The sequence below is a fragment of the Salarias fasciatus genome, chromosome 1 (assembly GCF_902148845.1).
Source record: "Salarias fasciatus chromosome 1, fSalaFa1.1, whole genome shotgun sequence".
Taxonomy (NCBI): Eukaryota; Metazoa; Chordata; class Actinopteri; order Blenniiformes; family Blenniidae; genus Salarias; species Salarias fasciatus.
The window spans coordinates 35,936,806-35,955,427 of record NC_043745.1 but is presented as its reverse complement, the minus strand read 5'-3'; the positions used below and the strand labels follow the sequence as shown (position 1 = coordinate 35,955,427).

At 40.7% G+C, this 18,622-nt stretch overlaps 1 protein-coding gene across 1 annotated transcript in view; it reads right to left on the bottom strand.

The window, feature by feature from the left end:
- Window positions 1-414: 414 nt before the first annotated feature.
- The window catches only part of lrrc4cb (leucine rich repeat containing 4C, genome duplicate b), a 63,377-nt gene continuing 45,169 nt past the window's right edge, over window positions 415-18,622 (bottom strand). The window contains exon 2 of the mRNA XM_030104607.1: window positions 415-2,613. Within this exon, the coding sequence (XP_029960467.1) occupies window positions 694-2,586 (1,893 nt within the window). The 5' untranslated portion in view covers window positions 2,587-2,613 and the 3' untranslated portion in view covers window positions 415-693. The remainder of the gene's footprint in view (window positions 2,614-18,622) is intronic.

The following is an 18,622-nucleotide window of genomic DNA, read 5'->3' as shown; positions in this document are numbered from 1 at the left end:
GATTTGGCAGCTTGCTCTTCAGGCATGCTGGCTTCACTGTGTTGACTTCCAGAGCAGGGTCATTAAAATATGTAATTTTGGGTCGAGTGACAGCACAATAAAAAGACGTTTCAAAAGAATTCAATATAAAACTTAAATAATGTGTTTTAAAATATTATATTGTTTTCAAAATCAATGCATTAAAAGTCATGAGGTTTGTCATTTTAGGAAAAAAGAGAACTTGACAGAGGTTTTGGACTCTGATACCATACACTTTCACCAGTAGTAAACCATTCCTTCCCTTGTGCAGTATTACACAGAGAAAGAGAGAGGAAGTGTGTGTGTGTGTGTGTGTGTGTGTGTGTGTGTGTGTGTGTGTGTGTGTGTGTGTGTGTGTGTGTGTGTGTGTGTGTGTGTGTGTGTGTGTGTGTGTTTGTGTGTGATAACGAGAGAGAAATAAAATGAGCTAAAAAGCTATCACAAATTGTTTTTTTTTTTTTCATTTAGCCACTAGACATATTATTAATAAATAATCTTTGTTTTGTAAAGACACTTTTTAAAGTATCATATGTCGTCCCTTTGCCAAATGCTGATTAGTTGCCACAATTGACATCAACTCTGTCAGTCAATGGCATTTGATTTCTTTTATCTTCACATTTTGGTCCATTGAACTCCAAGTGTGAAACTGTTGGTACTGGATGCTCAGTCAAAAGATCAGATTTGGGTCTCTTGTACATTGTCTTTTGAGCAGGCTTGAATCAGTAAAGGTTCCTGTGTAGCTGAGCTGTGTATGGTACTGAGCATAGGAGGGTGGTGGTAAGTGCTCTTGTAAGTGTTGTAGTGGTTGTAGTGCTCCAGAGGGGGCAGCGAAAGGTGTCTCTCCATAGCAGCGACACCTGCAAGTTCTTCTTCAACGGTGATGACCTCCATGGAGGAGGCAGGACCATCAGGATCCTGCTGGTTATGCTGCTTCCTCATCTTGTAGAAAATTACCAGCAAAACAGCAGCCATTAGTGTGATGGCCACAAAGCAGCCAATGATGATCTTGGTGGTTTTCATCACCTCGTCCAGGCCATTGAGGACTCCTCCATCCACGTCAAGAACTGGAATAGTGTAAGTCCGCTCTGTGGTCCGTGTTGAGACAGGAGTACCTTTCGTTGTTGAGGATGACACCCAACTGAATGGGGGATGTGGCGTTTGACTGTCATCCCCTGGTGTTTCAATGGTCTCCACTGTGACCGTGGTAAAATAAGTCACCCCGCTGTTTTCCACGGAAGTGACGTTAAGCACTGCCGAGGCCGAAATGTTGCCTGCTGTGTTGCTTACCATACAAGTGTAAGTCCCGGTGTCCTGCATCGTGACGCTTGTAAAGTTCAGTGTCCCATCATTGAGCACGGACAAACGAACCTTATAAGCCCCATGTGTCACCAGTGAGCCATTTGGTGTAAGCCAGCTGATGGAGGTCAGTGAGCTTGTACGACATTTCAGCTCGGCGCCCATGCCTTCTGTCACATTTAAGTCACTGGGTGGCTCCACAATTACAGGAACATCACACTGGAAGTAGCTATGGTCCAGTTCTCCAATGTAGCGACCCTTAAAGACTGTAGGAGTATGGCAACGTGCACAGCAGCTAGTATTGGCAGGTACTGTTTCCTTTAGCCACCAGCTGAGCCACAGAATATCACAGTTGCAGTTCCAAGGGTTGTGATGGAGGTGGACTCTCTCCAGGCGATGCAGCGGTGTGAAGAGGTCATGTGGTAGGAAGGTAAGGTTGTTGTGAGCCAGGTTGAGCTCTACCAGTGACTGAAGGTCATCAAAGGAATTCCTCTCAATAGTTTGGATCTGGGCATGCATCATCCACAGCTTCTGGAGGTTAACTAACCCTGTAAATGAGCTCGGCTTGACAACAGAAAGCTGGTTACCTGACATTTCAAGCTCTTCGAGCCGAATCAAAGGTAAAATGTTGGGTATCTCCTTGAGGTTGCACATTCCCAGGTTCAGATAGCGCAGGTTGCTTAAATCCTTGAAAGCGCCATCAGAAATGTAGGAGAGACGTTTCAGCTCGCCCAGATCCAGCCTTCGAAGCGATGGGACTCGGTTGAAGGCATAAGATGGTATACTTTCAATAGGGTTGTTGCGTAACCACAATTCCTTCAGCTTGGACAAGTACTCGAATGCTCCATTGGGGATTGTCGTGAGCCGATTATCAAAAAGCTCCAACGTGTTGAGACTGGCCAACCCATTGAAAGCGCCAATTTCAATGCTGCGAATGTGATTTTTGCTCAGTTGCAGGATCTCCAGATGGCGCAGATGCTTGAAACTGTCCACCTTGATGACCTGAATTAGGTTATCCTGGAGATTCAGGTAGCGTGTGTTGGTGGAAATGCCATCCGGGACGTCTCGTAGGCTGCGGCGGGTACATATGACTTTGCTGAACTGGTTACTGCATGAGCAAACCGAAGGACAGGTCTGAGCACGAACCAACCCAGCCACCACCAGGATCTGAAGGGCCAAGAGCAGCACAAAGAGGGGGTTGGACAGCGCCCCCTTGAGCCTACGACCTCTCATTGTCTGGCGCTGGAGGGAGGAGATCATTGTGTTCAGCATTCATAGTTCATCCGCTGTTGGTATTCTCTGCAACAAGAAGAACAAAGATAGAGTGACATTAGTAACCATATAAAGTAGCAATTAAATATGTGCAGTACTGTTGTAGCATATATTGGGGCTTCAAATTTGTCGAAGGGCTTAAGTGATTAGTTTGTGAACAGAAAACAAACTGGCAGGAAAAAAAAAATGTTTGTTTCTGCTTCTCAAACATTAATTAAATACATGAAATTACACACTGACTTTAGTTGGGATTCGAACTGTTTGTCAGTTGAAACAAAGAATCTTAAGATAAAAATGAGAGCTTTGCAAAATGAGAATGAATATTTTTTGGCACTTTTCTAAACATATTAGACTATATAATTCATCAAAAAATTTCAACATGAAGGACACAATAAATTTCCACAGTGCAATGTGCATATATTTAATAATGAAAGCACAAGAGTGAGATGAATTACAAGCTTAAATTAATTGTCAATATTGCCCAGTAGTGTAATATAACAAGCTTATTTATTAGCACCCTCTAACCCTGGATTGTCCCAGATTTCCCGACTTCACAGAAGCTGAAGCATCTACATGAGAGACCGGAAAATGAAAAGCAAGAACTTATCATCTTCCTCCCACTGGAGCCAGACCTGTGATTTTTTTCAGTAAGTCCCGTACTCTTTGGAATTATGAGCTTGGAATTATTTAATACACATAGCCTTAGTCATGAAAATTTCAAAAGAAACAGTGCACATCTGTTAGAGGCTTTGGGACCTATTATTGTCAGAGAAAAGTCACCAACACCAAAGCATTAAAGTCTGTGAACGTGGCCCCGCACCGACACAGAAAACTGCCTGAGCGCTCGGAGTATAAAAATCTGTTTATCCTAAAGCTGTTGATCCAGAGGATAGCAAAACATTAATACAGTCATTGTTAAACGTTGTCAGTGAGGCTGAATCACAATCTTATTTCATTTTTTGCTAAAGTACTTATTCTTTCGCCTTTTTCCTCTGAAATTTTTCATCTGATGACTTTACTCGAGTTTTGAAAACCAGCAGTGTTTTCCATCGATTCACCATTAATTCAGTTTTATTCTGAGCATTTTCCCCCCACGTTGTTTACTTTCCATTACAAGCCGGTTTATTGTCCCACTAAAACCTCTGAAAAGCAGCTTAATTCAACTGAATGAAGAGGTCTGATATTGTCCTTGCCTAACTGTAGCCGGCTTTATTATCTCTCAAATCAAGTGACTAACAAGAAACTCGTTGCTCATTATCATTTTAGATTAGATTAAATTAGATTAGATAAATCCATTCAGCCACTAGGCTTTAGGAAGATGCCCGAGTAAGCTTACTATAAAAAAAAAGAGTCTAAGAGACTCATACAGTACAGGTTGTGCCTCCCACTTCCAGACTGCAGTGCTGCTGCGTTGCAATCACCTCTCATCTTATCCTGCACTCATAGATGGTCAGCTATGAAATGAATCGATGGACACAGAATCCCAAACATACGGTACATGTAATGAAAGTATGAAATGTGACAGCTTTGTGTCAAGATGTACTGCCAAGTGACACAGACACCATTCGTCAGTGCTGTTAACGTTTTTGCCAACAGCAAAGCACTCTTGCCTATTGCAAAAAACATTAACTTTGTGCACTGGGTCCTTAGATCCGAGTATTCTCATTGTGTCTTACAACAGGAGATATCTTTTAATCATATCTTTCTGTCCACCCACAAGCAAGAAGAAGCAAGTATATTATGACAGGTGTTTTCTAAACTGTAAAAAATTTTTAACCAGAGTGAAAATGTTCTCCAGTGAGGAAGAATGGCTGACTTAATCAGCAGAAATGAGCCTGCATGCGGCTCCGTTTCTTAGCACCAACCAGGCTGCCACAACAGCCGTGCCGTAGCGAGGCTGTGGAGAGATGAGACTCTGCTGGGGAATCAGATCGAATAAGGCCACCCACCAGCAGGAGCTCATTTTGTCTAGCTGGAAATTCAGCAACCCTGCACCGCTACCTAAGAGAAGAACATGTCAGAAATAGCAAACACACTAATAGCGATTATCTGCTGTCGATGCAACATATAAATGTGCATTTCCGCTCGAATGCTCCACGGGCGCGTTGATCTACCACTCCGAGAGTGATCCCAGCCCTGGCTGCATGCCTCCTTCATGGAGCATTTGATCTGAACACATATTGTCAACCCATTACAAAAAAAGAGTGATGCATACATTGAAAAAAAAAGGAATCCCTCAAACCCCCTCCATCCTCTCCTTCTGGGTGTCACACCGCATGGATTAATTCCATCTAGCTCCACGTGTATTCAGAGCTGCTGAAAGCAGGAGCTACTTACATCTAAAATCCTGCCAGCAACATGGAAAAAAAAAACACACACCCACCCTTACTTTTTAGCTTCTGCTCCACCAGCCACTGGCATTATGTTTGACACTGCTGTGATTTGCCAAATTCATTTGTTATAATGAGTTTGTTGGAAAAGTGCTGGAGTAACATATGTCTCAATCAAGGCGGCACAGAAAGGGATACTATAATATGAGAGTGGTGGAGACCAGTTTAATTACAGTGTCGGATACTGAGGGAGTGCGAACACTGTTTACACTTTGGGTGACACACACACACACACACACACACACACACACACACACACACACACACACACACACACACACACACACACACACACACACACAGGTGCCAATTCCAGAGGGGCTTCTGAGTTTCATGACACCCCCGAATATTAAAGTTGAGGGAAGGAAAACAAATAATGAAACACCTCGTCATTGTCCTTGAAATTGCACCGGGGTCAGCTTCTGTCCTCTGTGTACCCCCCCTCCCATGCCCCCCGCGCAATTTTATTTTATTCTTTTAAACCAATCACTACAGAGCACAGCTGGCAACGTTCCAGAGGTAGCAGTAACTGGCTGGGGGCAGAGTGATGGGCAGGTTGAACGGATGTGGCATTCTCACACTGCTCCTGTTTGTCTTCAGCAGTTAGCATGAGCGTGATTGGACAAGTGGATTCTCATTTTATATAATGGCAGTAAGAAAGTGAGAACCTCTGTGATCGAACTCTCACAGGATCTGCTGGTAAAGGCCACACATGCTTGAGTCTGAGTTGGATCTGTCCGATTGCGGAGATCTTCAAGATATGATTTGTTGGGGGCCAGGGCCGGCCCGGGCTTCAGAGGCGCCCTAGGCGAGCCCGAGACGAGCGCCCCTTGGGAGCGTGTTTTTCGAGCGGTCCCGACATTTGTTGAGCGGGGGGGGGGGGGGGGGGGGGGGGGGGGGGTGCGCGTGCTGAAGAGTGATGCCGGGCAGCCGGGCAGCGCCGAGGACGAGGAGCGCAGTGCGTCGTACCGCTGCACAGCGGGGCACACGGAACACAGAGCGTCGTGGCGCCCCTTGTACGACCGCGGCGCCCCCCTCGGGACGTGGCGCCCTAGGCGGCCGTCTAGTTCGCCTATGCCTAGAGCCGGCCCTGTTGGGGGCAATGGGATAGGAGTCATGACACTCTGGAAGCAAACACGGTTACTGTCCATCTTCTCGCACCGCTCACTCAGGAGAACTATCAACTATGCCTGTGGTGCGCATATGCAGTAGCAGCGGGATTGGTGTGTTTTCAGAAAAGTTGAATTTTTACCCTTGTTTCTACAGAGTTGGCGCCATTTTCTTAAAACCTTCTTGTGAATAATGTTAAGGTGATGAAACACCCCTCCTAGAATTTTGGTTTGACCCAGCCCAGGGATTGGTTGATTAGGTCTGGGCTGGAGTTATTTAAGGAGGACCATTGTTAAAGTTGCATTTTCATTTGCACCCAGCACCATTGTCATGTAAACGGGCACCATTTCCACAATGCTAAACTTTTGTCGTGCTTTGGATGTCTATACTTCTTTCCCTAAATCATTTTGTCTTTACCGGCAGGCCCAGAAAAATATACATTTTTTAAGATACAAGAAAAGCAAAGCTGCCAGCGCTCACACATATATGATGAAAGTCACACATTACCTCTAGCCAAACATACTTGTTACGTGGTTATCTTTAGCTGGCTGTTAGAAATACGCTCCAGGGTTTTACTTTAAAAAGCCATCTTTTCATCCTTTCATCAGTTGCATCTTTACAAAAAGCCTTGCAGCCAGTGGACCTGCTAAATATACAGCTTTGTACGAGACCTTCACATGTAACTTTGAGTCTTCATCATATTTACATCACATGTCTGTTTTTCAAATGAAAAATGCCTAAAACGCTACTCAGTTCTTTCTTCTCATGTTATCTTCTCAAATATGGCGCAGCATGCAATTAAAACATTCATTTGATAACTCAAAGTCCCCCTTCCCAAAAAGCCAGGTAACACCCTCGAAAAGCCTTCTTTTGAGAGTAATTATGTTAAATCATTTTCACACATATACAATTATGAGAGACAGGGAATAAAATGCTACGTTATGACAATTTGTTTGCTGTCACATTTTGATTATGTTTTTTTCTTATATTTCTAGTAACCCCCCCCAACAAAAAATAAAAAAATCCTTTTGCATTTATGCAATTGTATAAGCCTACCTTCCTCGTGTTTGTTGCACGATTGTAACACTGATACCGACACCATTAGCACCTGATATCATTAGCACCCGACAGAAATCACAAATTATTGTCACCTCCCACATTCTAAGGTTCCCCTTCTTCTGTAAAATATGAGGGCATGCGAACATAACTGTATCCAAATAGTACATGAGAAATGTGTATCATTGCATTGTGGCATTGTGCATAAGAAAACACCAGAACAGAAGGAAAATAAATCATCTCATGTTGATTATATATATATATATATATTTTTTTTTTGATTAGCAATTAGCAGCTGATCCAGTGAGAATCAAATTTATTGAGTAGGCCAAATATGAAGTCATATGAAATCTGGCAACTCTCCAATCATGACGCACAAAGAAGCTTGTGATCACAAGGAGAACCGTCTGATGAACTGAATAACAGCCTGCTAATTCATTCAACACATTACCGATTCATTACATTTGCATATGTTTGTTACGTCTTGTTTTTAACCTCGTTTGTGTTGATGTTGTAACCTCGCAGGCCATCTGGGTTTTACAAGACCTGCGCACAGACAATGTGCCTCGGAGATGCTCATGTAGAGCAGGTTTGTCGTATCACTGTGGGAAATTAATATAATTCTCCGGTGCTAATACGTATTTATTCTGTTGTAACGTGTACAGGAAACTAAGTCACACGAAAACAACACCTGGAGTTTTCTTATTTGATTCTAGTATGTCCCAAATGTGTGAGGCACTCGGGTCTAAAACCCATTTGTTCCTACTGAAACCATAAATCTTATTAGCAAATCTCCCTCTTACAGTATTAGATTTCTTGGCACTACATAGACAATACCTTTTATTGGCAGATTTAGCTGTTGGTTTGCTGTTTTATTGGTTGTGAAATAAATACAAAATAGACCTGGGATCTTGCTGTTGCCAGACAGAAAAGTTGCACTTGACATCAGCGTCTGTCCACAGTCATAATTCTATTAAGGACTGCCGTGGTCAATGTATTGTTGAGAGCTTTTCTAATTTCCGAGAGGAAAAAACACGCTGTTTCCTTGTGTCAAACACATTTTATTTCAGGAGCCACATACAGCTCAATTTCATCTTGAGTGGGACAGATCAGTAAAATTGTGCTATAATAACCTTTAGATTTTAACTTTGAAGTTTTTTTTTTCTTATGACACAGAGCATATGTGATGAAAATATCTATATTTAAGCAAAACCAAACAGTTACTACTAAGAATTACAACAATCTCAACATGAAACCAATTTTAATGATACGTTCTGGTGCAAAATACAGTGAAACGTCCAGGAATCTCCCTCTGCAGCTGCTACATGATGCATGTTTTTACAAACTCACCCTGACAGCATGGCTTTGTGGCTAGTTTGATGGAACGAGGTAGCTCTCTTTCATGGCAGCATCACCGATATCTCAGTTCGGGTCTCAGTGTTGTGTTGTGTCTGATACACATAAAACATTAGCTGAAAAAAAAAAATCAATGTTTCTTTTATAATTTGCTTGGTGATTTGGCAGGCTGGATTAGAGCATCTTGCAGACCCGTTTTGGCCCATTGTCCTTTTGTTTGACACCCCTGTTCTAGAGACTTTCCATATGAAAATCTGCATTTGACTGGTCAAGCACTATTAGACAAGACAGAATCAAAACCTATCGAAATAACGCTGATTGATTTTTGCGCAAAAATTGTGCATTCAATATTATTCAATGCTTATCCAGTTCTTCAGATATTGTAGCAGGAGGACATTTCCTCAGCTGGAGCAGCACAACCTTTATTTGCAGACTTCACTATAGGGTGTTTTCTATCTTGTACCTCAAACCGCAAACTGAGAACTATTTGAGTATTTCAGTTCTCCATGCAGGATCCCGGTAAATCAGGTCCATGGCTGCCGATGTGCTTTGTGATATCAGACTGACCCTGAACACCACAATCTAATTGGTTTGCCTTTGAATCTGTCAAAGTTTCTTTTTAAACTCTGGTATGGTTTATGGATCTTGGCTTATAAGACCAATTCATCCCGACTGAAAACGTAAGTCTGTGTCAAATTTCTTGGCACTATATAGTCAACTATTTATTCATTTATTTATTTGTTAGTTTGGCATTTCATAGGAAATTGTAAACTGTAAATTTGATTCATTTTCTCGCCTTAACGGTGTTGCTGCAGCCCTTCCCTTTCTTCAAAACCAGATTTCTACACTCAAGGTCAAAACAAAACCTGATGCGAAATTGGGATTTATCACCTGGAAGCTTGTGAGAGTCAGTAAAGCTGCATTTGACATTGATGTTCGTCCAGATTTAAAACTATATTAAAGGTTGTTGTTGTCACTATATTTGAGTATGACTTTCCTCATACTTTTCATACTAAGTAGACTAGCCTGGTACAACACTTAATGACACAGCATCAAAGTTGTCCTGAATAATCTTTCTTGACCTTTTCATGACACTGACAGCGATTAACAAGTTTTACAATATGACGTTGACCGAAAAGCTCTTCAAGCTAATCAGCTCATCTTTGAGTCTGCAAAAGTTTTCTGTTCAGCTGCTGTGTATGTACTGACTGGCACTCAGCTATAAAACCTATTTGTTCCCACTGAAAACCTTGTTAGCAATCTTCACTCTTCCAGTCAGTATTAGATTTCTTGGCACTGCACAGGCCACATTATTTTTATTGGAAGATTTCATTGTTTGTTTGGTGTTTTATTGGAAATTATTGTGCAATAAGTACATTAGAATCTTGCTGTTGCCAGCCAGTAAAATTGCAGTTGGTATTAGTGTCTGTTGTTGTCGCTATATTGTTAAATTGTCCTCTAATTTCCTGGAAAAAAGTAGGAGAAATGCTGTTCTTTTCCAGACGTCTTGAATGAGAAGCTCAGACACATAAAGCAGAAGCAAAGCTGTCTTGATTAACCCTTCTCGACCTCTTCTTCATGGGAAAGTACGTTGCTATAAATTCTTGATTCATGACCTGTTCTTCACATATGTTCATGGTATGAGGATGAACTTTGAAAACCTCGATGTAATTGGTTCATCCTTGAGCCTGCGTTAACACTGTGTGAAATTTAAAGCCATATTATGACACGAGCTGCACAAGTCAAAGTGACTCTGACCTTTTGATTCTGGTTACTGAAATCAAATTTGTACATGGAGATGCAAAGATTAACACAAAAACAGTGTGTTGAGACAGAGTTGAAGAGATAGCTATAGAAACAGTATATATAGAGATGATGATAACTGAAATGGTACAAGTGGGTGGAAATGAATAGATCAATATAGATGTTAAGTTTACGGTATGTAGAGATGGACAGATGACAATATAGCCAGCATGCACAAATCGAGATGGGAAAATAAAGACATAGTATGTATAGATAAAGATGAATAGATGAAAATAGAAACAGCAATTACTTGTCCTCAAGTGAGCACATTTAAAGAAATACCCTCAAGTCATTTTGAGTGCAACATGTTGACAAGAACAGGACAGATGGATAGCAATAATAGAGTAAATAAAAATATCCATGACGCTGGAAGCAGTTTATTTTTTCCTGTTACTCTGTTAACAACTGACAACTATAACCCGATTCCTTCAGGCATTTTGAAAGAAATAATCTCAACTTTTAATTAGCCTGCGTGTACTTTGTTACCGTCCTCCATGACAGTGCTCTAAAACAAATATGGGTCACATATAAGAAGTGTTTTTACTGCGTCAGTGTGTGGGTTTTCTCCAGGTACACCAGCTTTCTTGAGCGTGAGTTTTACTGGTGACTTCAACCAGATCATGGGTGTAAATGTGTGTGTTTGGCCTGTGATGGACTGCCAACCTGTCCCGGGTGTATTCTGCCTTTTGTCCAGTTTGCTGTGACAGACTCCAGCCGCCCTTTGTGAACCTAATTTGAATTACACTGGTCTAGAAGATTTAAGGATGAACTGTGAGAATCGCTTCAGTCAAACACAGCTGCTGTATTACCATATGGAGGGCACTTCGGTTCAAAATATTGTTTTGTTATAATATTTATTAGTAGCATCAGGGGGCAATTTGTTAATAAAACAATTTGACAAATGCCTTATTTTGCAATATTTTGGAAGACAACGTGAAAAGGAGGAATAACTGGAGCACTGACTCTTTTAGAAGACACCTTTTCGACACTAGAAAATGATTTTCAAGAACAGATACAGATTAACTGTGAACTGAAATGAGCTGTAAAGCCTAAAAAAAAAAGACACCATGTCAAACTACTAAATCATTTTATGGCATGTTTCTCCACTGGAAACAATTATTTTCTCAAATTGAATGGGAAAAAAAGGTTGAAATGTTTCAGTTTATTTGTTTTGTCCTTAGAGATAACTGACAAACTTAAGGTTTCAGTGAAATCATGCCTGCAGCAGCCAAGTCAGCACCAGAAGCCACTGAGATGCTTGACCGGGATGATGAAATCCACATGCTGATTGTTGGTGTTTGGGATGAATGAAAGTCCAAATCACCATATTTGATTGATCGCCTTGCTCCTTTATTAACATCTGAACTTGCAGTTTCAGTTGAACTCACACTCATCTGTCCAAAACATCCAGATGTGTACCTCGTATCAGTGGCCAAAAACTGTTTCCTTCCAGGTGACCCATGAAAGAAAAGTTCCCCCACATACAGTCCACCCGCCTTGCGACACCCAAGACACTGATAAATCAGTGTACATTCTACTCTTACAATGTTTTGTGTCAACCCTCCCGTGACATTGGAGTTAATATTGTCTTTAACTCTCGAAATGTGACAGAATTAAAACTTATGATTTGCTTGGATATAATTTGTTTGAGTTTTGTGTGTTTGGGAAGAGGATTTGATCACAGATTTTATTCCTTGCGATGAGAATAACTTAGCAGAAGTGTAAGTGTCCACCAGAAGGGGCGTCACTCGACATCTCAACCCCCGCCCCCTTTAATTCACCCTGTATAAAACTCCATACAATAGCTGGTTTTGTGGGGTTGGTAATTTGATTTTGTGACTGTGACCACGATTGTGTGACTGCATGTTGTGGATGTGAACACTACAGTCTCTGTCTTTGCTGCAGTGAGTGTGCAGGCTTCCCTGCTAGATAGCGTAAGCCCCGGGAGGGATATGGGGGGGTGGTGGCAGCTTTAAAATCTGGCACTGAGGCCCATCATAACTAGCGGCCATTACTGACATGCAGAATGGAAGTACTTCACTCTCCAGCTTGGCTCCACCTGGAAGAAGAAGAAGAAAAAAAAAAAAAAAAAAAAAAAAGGCAATTCCCCTCCTCCATCTTGGCCTCACTTCTCTGAGAGCTGGTGTTTGAGAAATAAATCTCCAGTAGGAGGCTGCTGGGTGCCGCTGACTTATCAGCCGTACGCTATTCTTTATAAAGGAACGGAAGTGATAGACCTTTTGTTGACTGGAGAAGTGTCAGAGCAGCAAAAAATAAAGTGCATTTCCATGAACATTTGTCTTTGTCTTTGTTCAGTTTGTGTGACTGCCTTTCATTCCTTTGTCGGTTTCAGACTGCTTCTGCTGGGAACGAGAGTAAGTCCACGTCATGGATAGAAGGATGGATGGATGAGTGGATAGACATAGAAACATTATGCATAGATATAGAACGAGTACAAATGGGTAGAGATGATGAATATATAAATAATAAATATAGAGGTGGAAATGTAAACATAGAAACACAACACATAGATATAGACGGGAAGATGATTAGTAGACATAAATATAGAAACAGTACATAAAGGTAGAGATGAAAATAGAGATGTAAACAGTTTGTATGGACATGGATACATGGACATGTAGGTAGCTAGTGATAGATTTAAGTTATTTCACCTTTATTTTACCAAGCAGGTCAATCCAGAAGCGGTTTATAACGGGGTTATGGAAACATCTCCCAACATGAATAAATCATTACTGAATCAGTGCATAGATGGATAGAATCCTAACTTAGTGTATTTCTGCTTCAGTTTGCATATTCTTTCAGGGTATTCACAGGTTCTTCATTCCTGATCCTCTAACTTCCTCCCAAGAGAGGCAGCAGTGGCCTGGAGTTCGTAACCAGAAGTTCACAGGTTCAAATCCCACCGCCGATGACTCAGCCCGAGCTACACTTTTAATCCCCGACGGCTCAGGTTGCATCAGGAAACCTCAAACTTGTGCCAAATCACACATGCGGATCACATAATCCGGCTGTGGCGACTCCAGAAGTGAGCAGCAGCTTCACTCGGGCTCCCTCACACAATCCACAAACTCTTTCACTTTCCGAAGCTTTGAATGACACGACTTTCCTCTCTGCACTTTACATGTTCAGTGACTGTTTTCAAAGGTTCGCTTTGCCAGTGTGGCAACTCTTTCATGTGTCTCCTGTGTAAAAAGAATTACAGGCCACTGCTGCAATGTGCTGACATCCAGATCAGAAAAAGTCTCAGTGTTTTTGTTACTCCCTATGTGGAATATTACTGCAATTAGTTAGATGCCTTGAGCGTAATGGAGAAATCGCTATTTAATATTTGAATTAAACCTCATGTAAATAACTTCTCTGCCACTTGACAGCAGCCTCAATATTTTTTTTTTTCAAGGTGATGAAAGTAGCGAGAATGTCTCGACAAATCCGCTGAAGTGCTACGGTCTGGACTCACAATATTTCATATTTTTAGTAGACTCAAGGTAACATCCTCCTGAATTTCAAGGAAGATGCAGTTTGTGACACATTCTATAAGATTGTGATGAAAGACAGTTTTATGTCATTGATTCGGTAACAGTCATGAAATAGGGTGATAGAGAATAAAACAGTTATTGAGAGCATACCAGTGTGGTGATGGAGTATTTTATGAATGGATGGCCGCCAAGGGCATGAGTGAAAGGCTGGACTGGCTCTATGTTGCCACAGCGGAGCCAATTCTTTGAGGGACACGTCAGATTGATCAAACGCTTCAACACAATCTCCTTTGACTCCGGAAAACAATAAATAAATTAATCACAACCACTTCACAATATGTGGGCTCAACCCTGTCGTAAACAGTCAGGGCACAGAATAAAACGGAAAGGGCGAAAGATGTTATGAAAGAGCGGTTTGAGCAAATCCCTTTTATATTGCACTATTCTCTAAGGTGTTCAGCTTTAATTTAAGATCATGCTTTGTGCTGATATGTTTCACAAAGCCTCAATTAAACCCATGGATCAGTAACATAGTGTGTTTTCTTAGAGGAAATCTAATAATCCAACTTCCTGCTTTATGTCGTTCAAGGCCACGACACACTATATACAAATATTTCATGCTAATTAATTAAATACTTAACACTTAAAAAATATTATTGCGGCTGTTCATTCTGTATGGTGGTAAAAAGCTGCCTATGGGCAGTGGTAAAAGCCTGGTTCGCTCCGTGCCGAAGACTAGTAATTCCGGGCTCATCATGAGGGAAGAGGTGGTGCCGTCGACCCCTGACCCCAGCTTAACCTCCGCCGTCCCCTCCGCACAGCAGTGCTCCCAGATGGCGCCATCATAATATTGAAAATCATCACGTATTTAGATGACCAGGCTCATTTTTCTCCAGTATTTGATAGAGGAGATTAAATTAAAAGAAAGGCAAGAAAAAAAAAAAAAAACCTGAAAGCAATCAAACTGCCATCTGGAATCATGGTCAGACAGACAATCACGGTGTGGACAAAAACCTATAGACACATTTTCATTTTCCATCAGCCAATATGCTGTGTCATTATGTCTAGGAACAGAACAAAGGGGGTTATTCTTAATCAATCTCTTTTTTCTGATGAAAAGCGTAATATAATTATAAGCCTAACAGCCTCTTTGTCCTATAGTCTGATGATTGCTCTGTATGAATCCCAGCCCATATGTGACTGCTGCTGTTCTGTGGTAGCTGCATTTCAGAGATTACCATGAAATTGCCATCATATATATTTCTAACTTGGTGGAAGACAAAAATGATATAACTAAATAATTAAATGTTTTTGTTTTTTTTTAATTTTTTTGGTGCATGAACTAAATTAGCGGTGCTAAAATTTAGCCATTACTAATGATTGACAAGGTTGACAGAACTTTAGGAAGAGGTGGAAAAAGTTCAGACGTGCTGTGACATTTCACAAATTGTGATCTATTGCAAGAAAAAAATAGTTCCAAAAACACATTTAAAACAACTCAGTTGAGTTACTAATTGACTAATGTTTTGTTTCTCATTCAAGTTGAGATACATTAAGAATATATGAAAGTTACATTTTTCAGATAAACAATTTTGGATTACCATTTACAAAAAAAACCAAAAAAAAAACAAAAACGATCATCTGAGTCTTCTGCGTATTAGTCACTTTTATAACCACATTTAATTATGTTGCAGGTGTTTGGTTTGATTTACCTCAATACAATGTTCATAAAGCACATTTCTCAGACAGTCATTGCTTCATTTAAAAATTATAAAACAGAAATATAGAAAGAAAGCTAGGTATTTATCTGTTGATAGGATAAAATGCAAAACTGCACCTGAAGATTTGAGTATTGATTCAAATTATATTCAAACACTATCATGAGTCATGGCTTTTTAAAGAATCTCACATCGAGTGTTATGTTTTTTAAAGGGGCTGTATCATGCTTTTTTAGCTAGTCCAAACCCTAGAAATGGCATTAACATGGCAATAGTTTATTTTTGGTGCTAAGGAAAAATAATTTTGTGTGAAATAAAAGATTTTCTGGAGCTAATTCTGAAACCCGGAAGAGAAAACGCTCCGTTTCACTGAAAATCCCGCCTCTCCCCCTGTGGACTTTGACTGACAGCGTACTTCAGCAAATCAGAGCTTCAAAACAAATACGCTAGCTAGCTTTAGCTCTTTAGCTCGAGCTTCTCCACACACAAAGACACGCGAAAACGCCTTTTCCTGTGAGAAACTCACCAAGTGCAGACCCTTCAGACTCTTGCTCTTGCTTGACTGTTGCTTTCAGACGATGGTTAAAGTTTATCTCCGTAATCAGAGTTAGAAAAAAGCGGCAACGCTGATTGCCGAGGGCCTGCGGGAGGGGGGCTCAGGGGAGCCATCTTCACCGTGTGACGTCAACGTGGGAAACAGAGCGTTTTCACGGTGCGGGAGGGGCTGCCTCTCTGAGCAGCAGAAACAGGAGGAAAGCTCAAACATACTGGCACGAAGGAAAAAAATGCTTTGGGGGTGTTTTTGGTGAGTACATAACTATATAACAAGGTTAAAACATAAATAAAGTGAATTTTGCATGATACGGCCCCTTTAAATACCTGTATGTTTGTGCATATGTCTAATGACAGTGTGAGTGACTGTGCGTAGGTTGTATTTTCCATAGAATTACATGTAAGACATCCGTTCAGTCAAAATCCACCTGTTGCCATGGCAACCTGCCTCACTCTTCCTCTGATTGATCAGCCTCAATTGTCAGATTGTTAGGTTACGTTTAGAAATCAAGTGAGGTGTGACTAACGAATGTTTAGGGCTGCCTCACCAAAGCCTCACAGCGTGAACCCTTGTTCGATTCTGAGCTGAGGGTCTTCCTGGACTGAGTCTACACGTCCTCCTAGCGCCTGCTCGAGGCTTCTTTGAGTTGCGAAGCTTCCCTGCACATTTCAAATGCATAACTCCCATGCTGTTTTCTATTTATTTTCTATTCTTTCGTACATCATAGGTGTGATTGTGTGTAATTGTTTTCAGTGGCAACCTGCCCAGACCTTTTGATCGTAAGTTGATTGAAATGTGTGTGTGATGAGCGGATGATTCAACAGGTGAATTATCATATATACATATAGTCATATACTTAAAAATACTTCTTTTCATAAATGTGTGTAATGCAAAGCAGATGTCAGAGAGATGCGTATTTTCCACCTTTGATTGACATTTCCTGTAAGAAGTGACACTGAATGTGTCGCTTCCCGGGAGACACCCACAACTTCCGTTTTCACTGGATTCAGAATTAGTAAAGGCCCTGAAGTGCACAATGAGTCACCACACATTTCTTATTGTTTTACAATAAGAAAGAAAGAAAAGAATGAATTGTGGGAATACTAAAATACCTTTGTTTTTCCTGTTAAAATGTTCTGACACAGATGAAAAGCACCAAGTTCATGGACCCATGGACATAATACAAAATGAATGAATATGCCTTGTTTTTTATTTCATGAGGTGCACAGTGCCACCTTGTACTTTAACATCACCATTAACTTAATATTATGGCCAACAGTTCCATCTTTATAATATAAAAATAATAAAAGTTATTTAACAGGATCCATTGTGATTTGTTTCACAACAGTAAAAAAACGATTTATTAAAGATTGATGAATAATTTTACTTTATTGAGGCAGTACAGTGGATGAATTTCACTTTTTTGGTTGATTCTCAGCTCACATACGCCAACAGTGACAATCCATGCAAAGCAACCTCATATTGTTTCCACTAACTGCAGTGACAACAATCTGGAGTTGAAGGAAACTTCGACTTATGGGAGACACTATAGACACCCTGAAAGTAAAACTTTGCTTTCTACCTAACAGATGCTATTACATTTCTCATAATACCTTTATAAATGCTTCATTTTCCTTTGATGCAGTTCTTTCTTTGACCGTGTCAATTCCTGATTGCTGGGTCTTGAACTTTTAGTTTTTTGTTAAAATAAAACATGACACTGCTGCACACTTCACTAAAGTAAAACCACAATGTGAAGCTGTGCTTTTGTGCCTCTGGCCTGTTGCCTTCAGGTATGATGTAATTTTTAACGGATGAAGTGAAATACGATCTGTGGACTTGGGATATTTGATTTTCAAAATTACCGAAGTTACTATGTGTCACTGGTGTAGCTGCTTCCTAAACAGACTTGTCAGCAGAGCAAAGAACTAAGCTCTGGTGGAAACACATGTTCTTCCATTCAATAATAGCATAAACTAAACATTCACTTACGTAGTTTTAAAAATGGCTTTTGAGTACAAGTACCAGCACACAATTTACACAGCAGATGCTTCAAGTGAAAAATGCATCGTTCAGAAAGTTCCACCTTCCATCTTTTCAAAATGTTGCTTTTTCAGAGGCTCAGAGCACCGTTGTCATGTAAATGGACCCCATAAAGGTGTAAACACACATCAGCCTCTGATTCAATGTCATCTTGATATAAAGCTTTTAAAAGGAGAGGATCAAACAGGAGTTTTAAGTTGCACGCACAGCAGACTTAAAGCTACACAGATAATTATCTTGCGTGTCACAACAGATTTCCAGGCATGTATGTTAAGACCCACATCACAATTTGAAATCATCATTAGCAGCGCCTCTCTGTGAGCGTACTTGACTGCAGCAGTCGTTCTAGTAATTATACTTGCATTACCTCTTGTGTTGCAGAGTTAAACGGCATTACATTATAAAACACTCCCTGTACATTACACGCTATGCTTTAATTTCATATAAATGGAGAAAGGTTGCTATCTTGTTCCAGTGCTGGAAAAAATAGAGAAAAAAATGCGAGGGTAA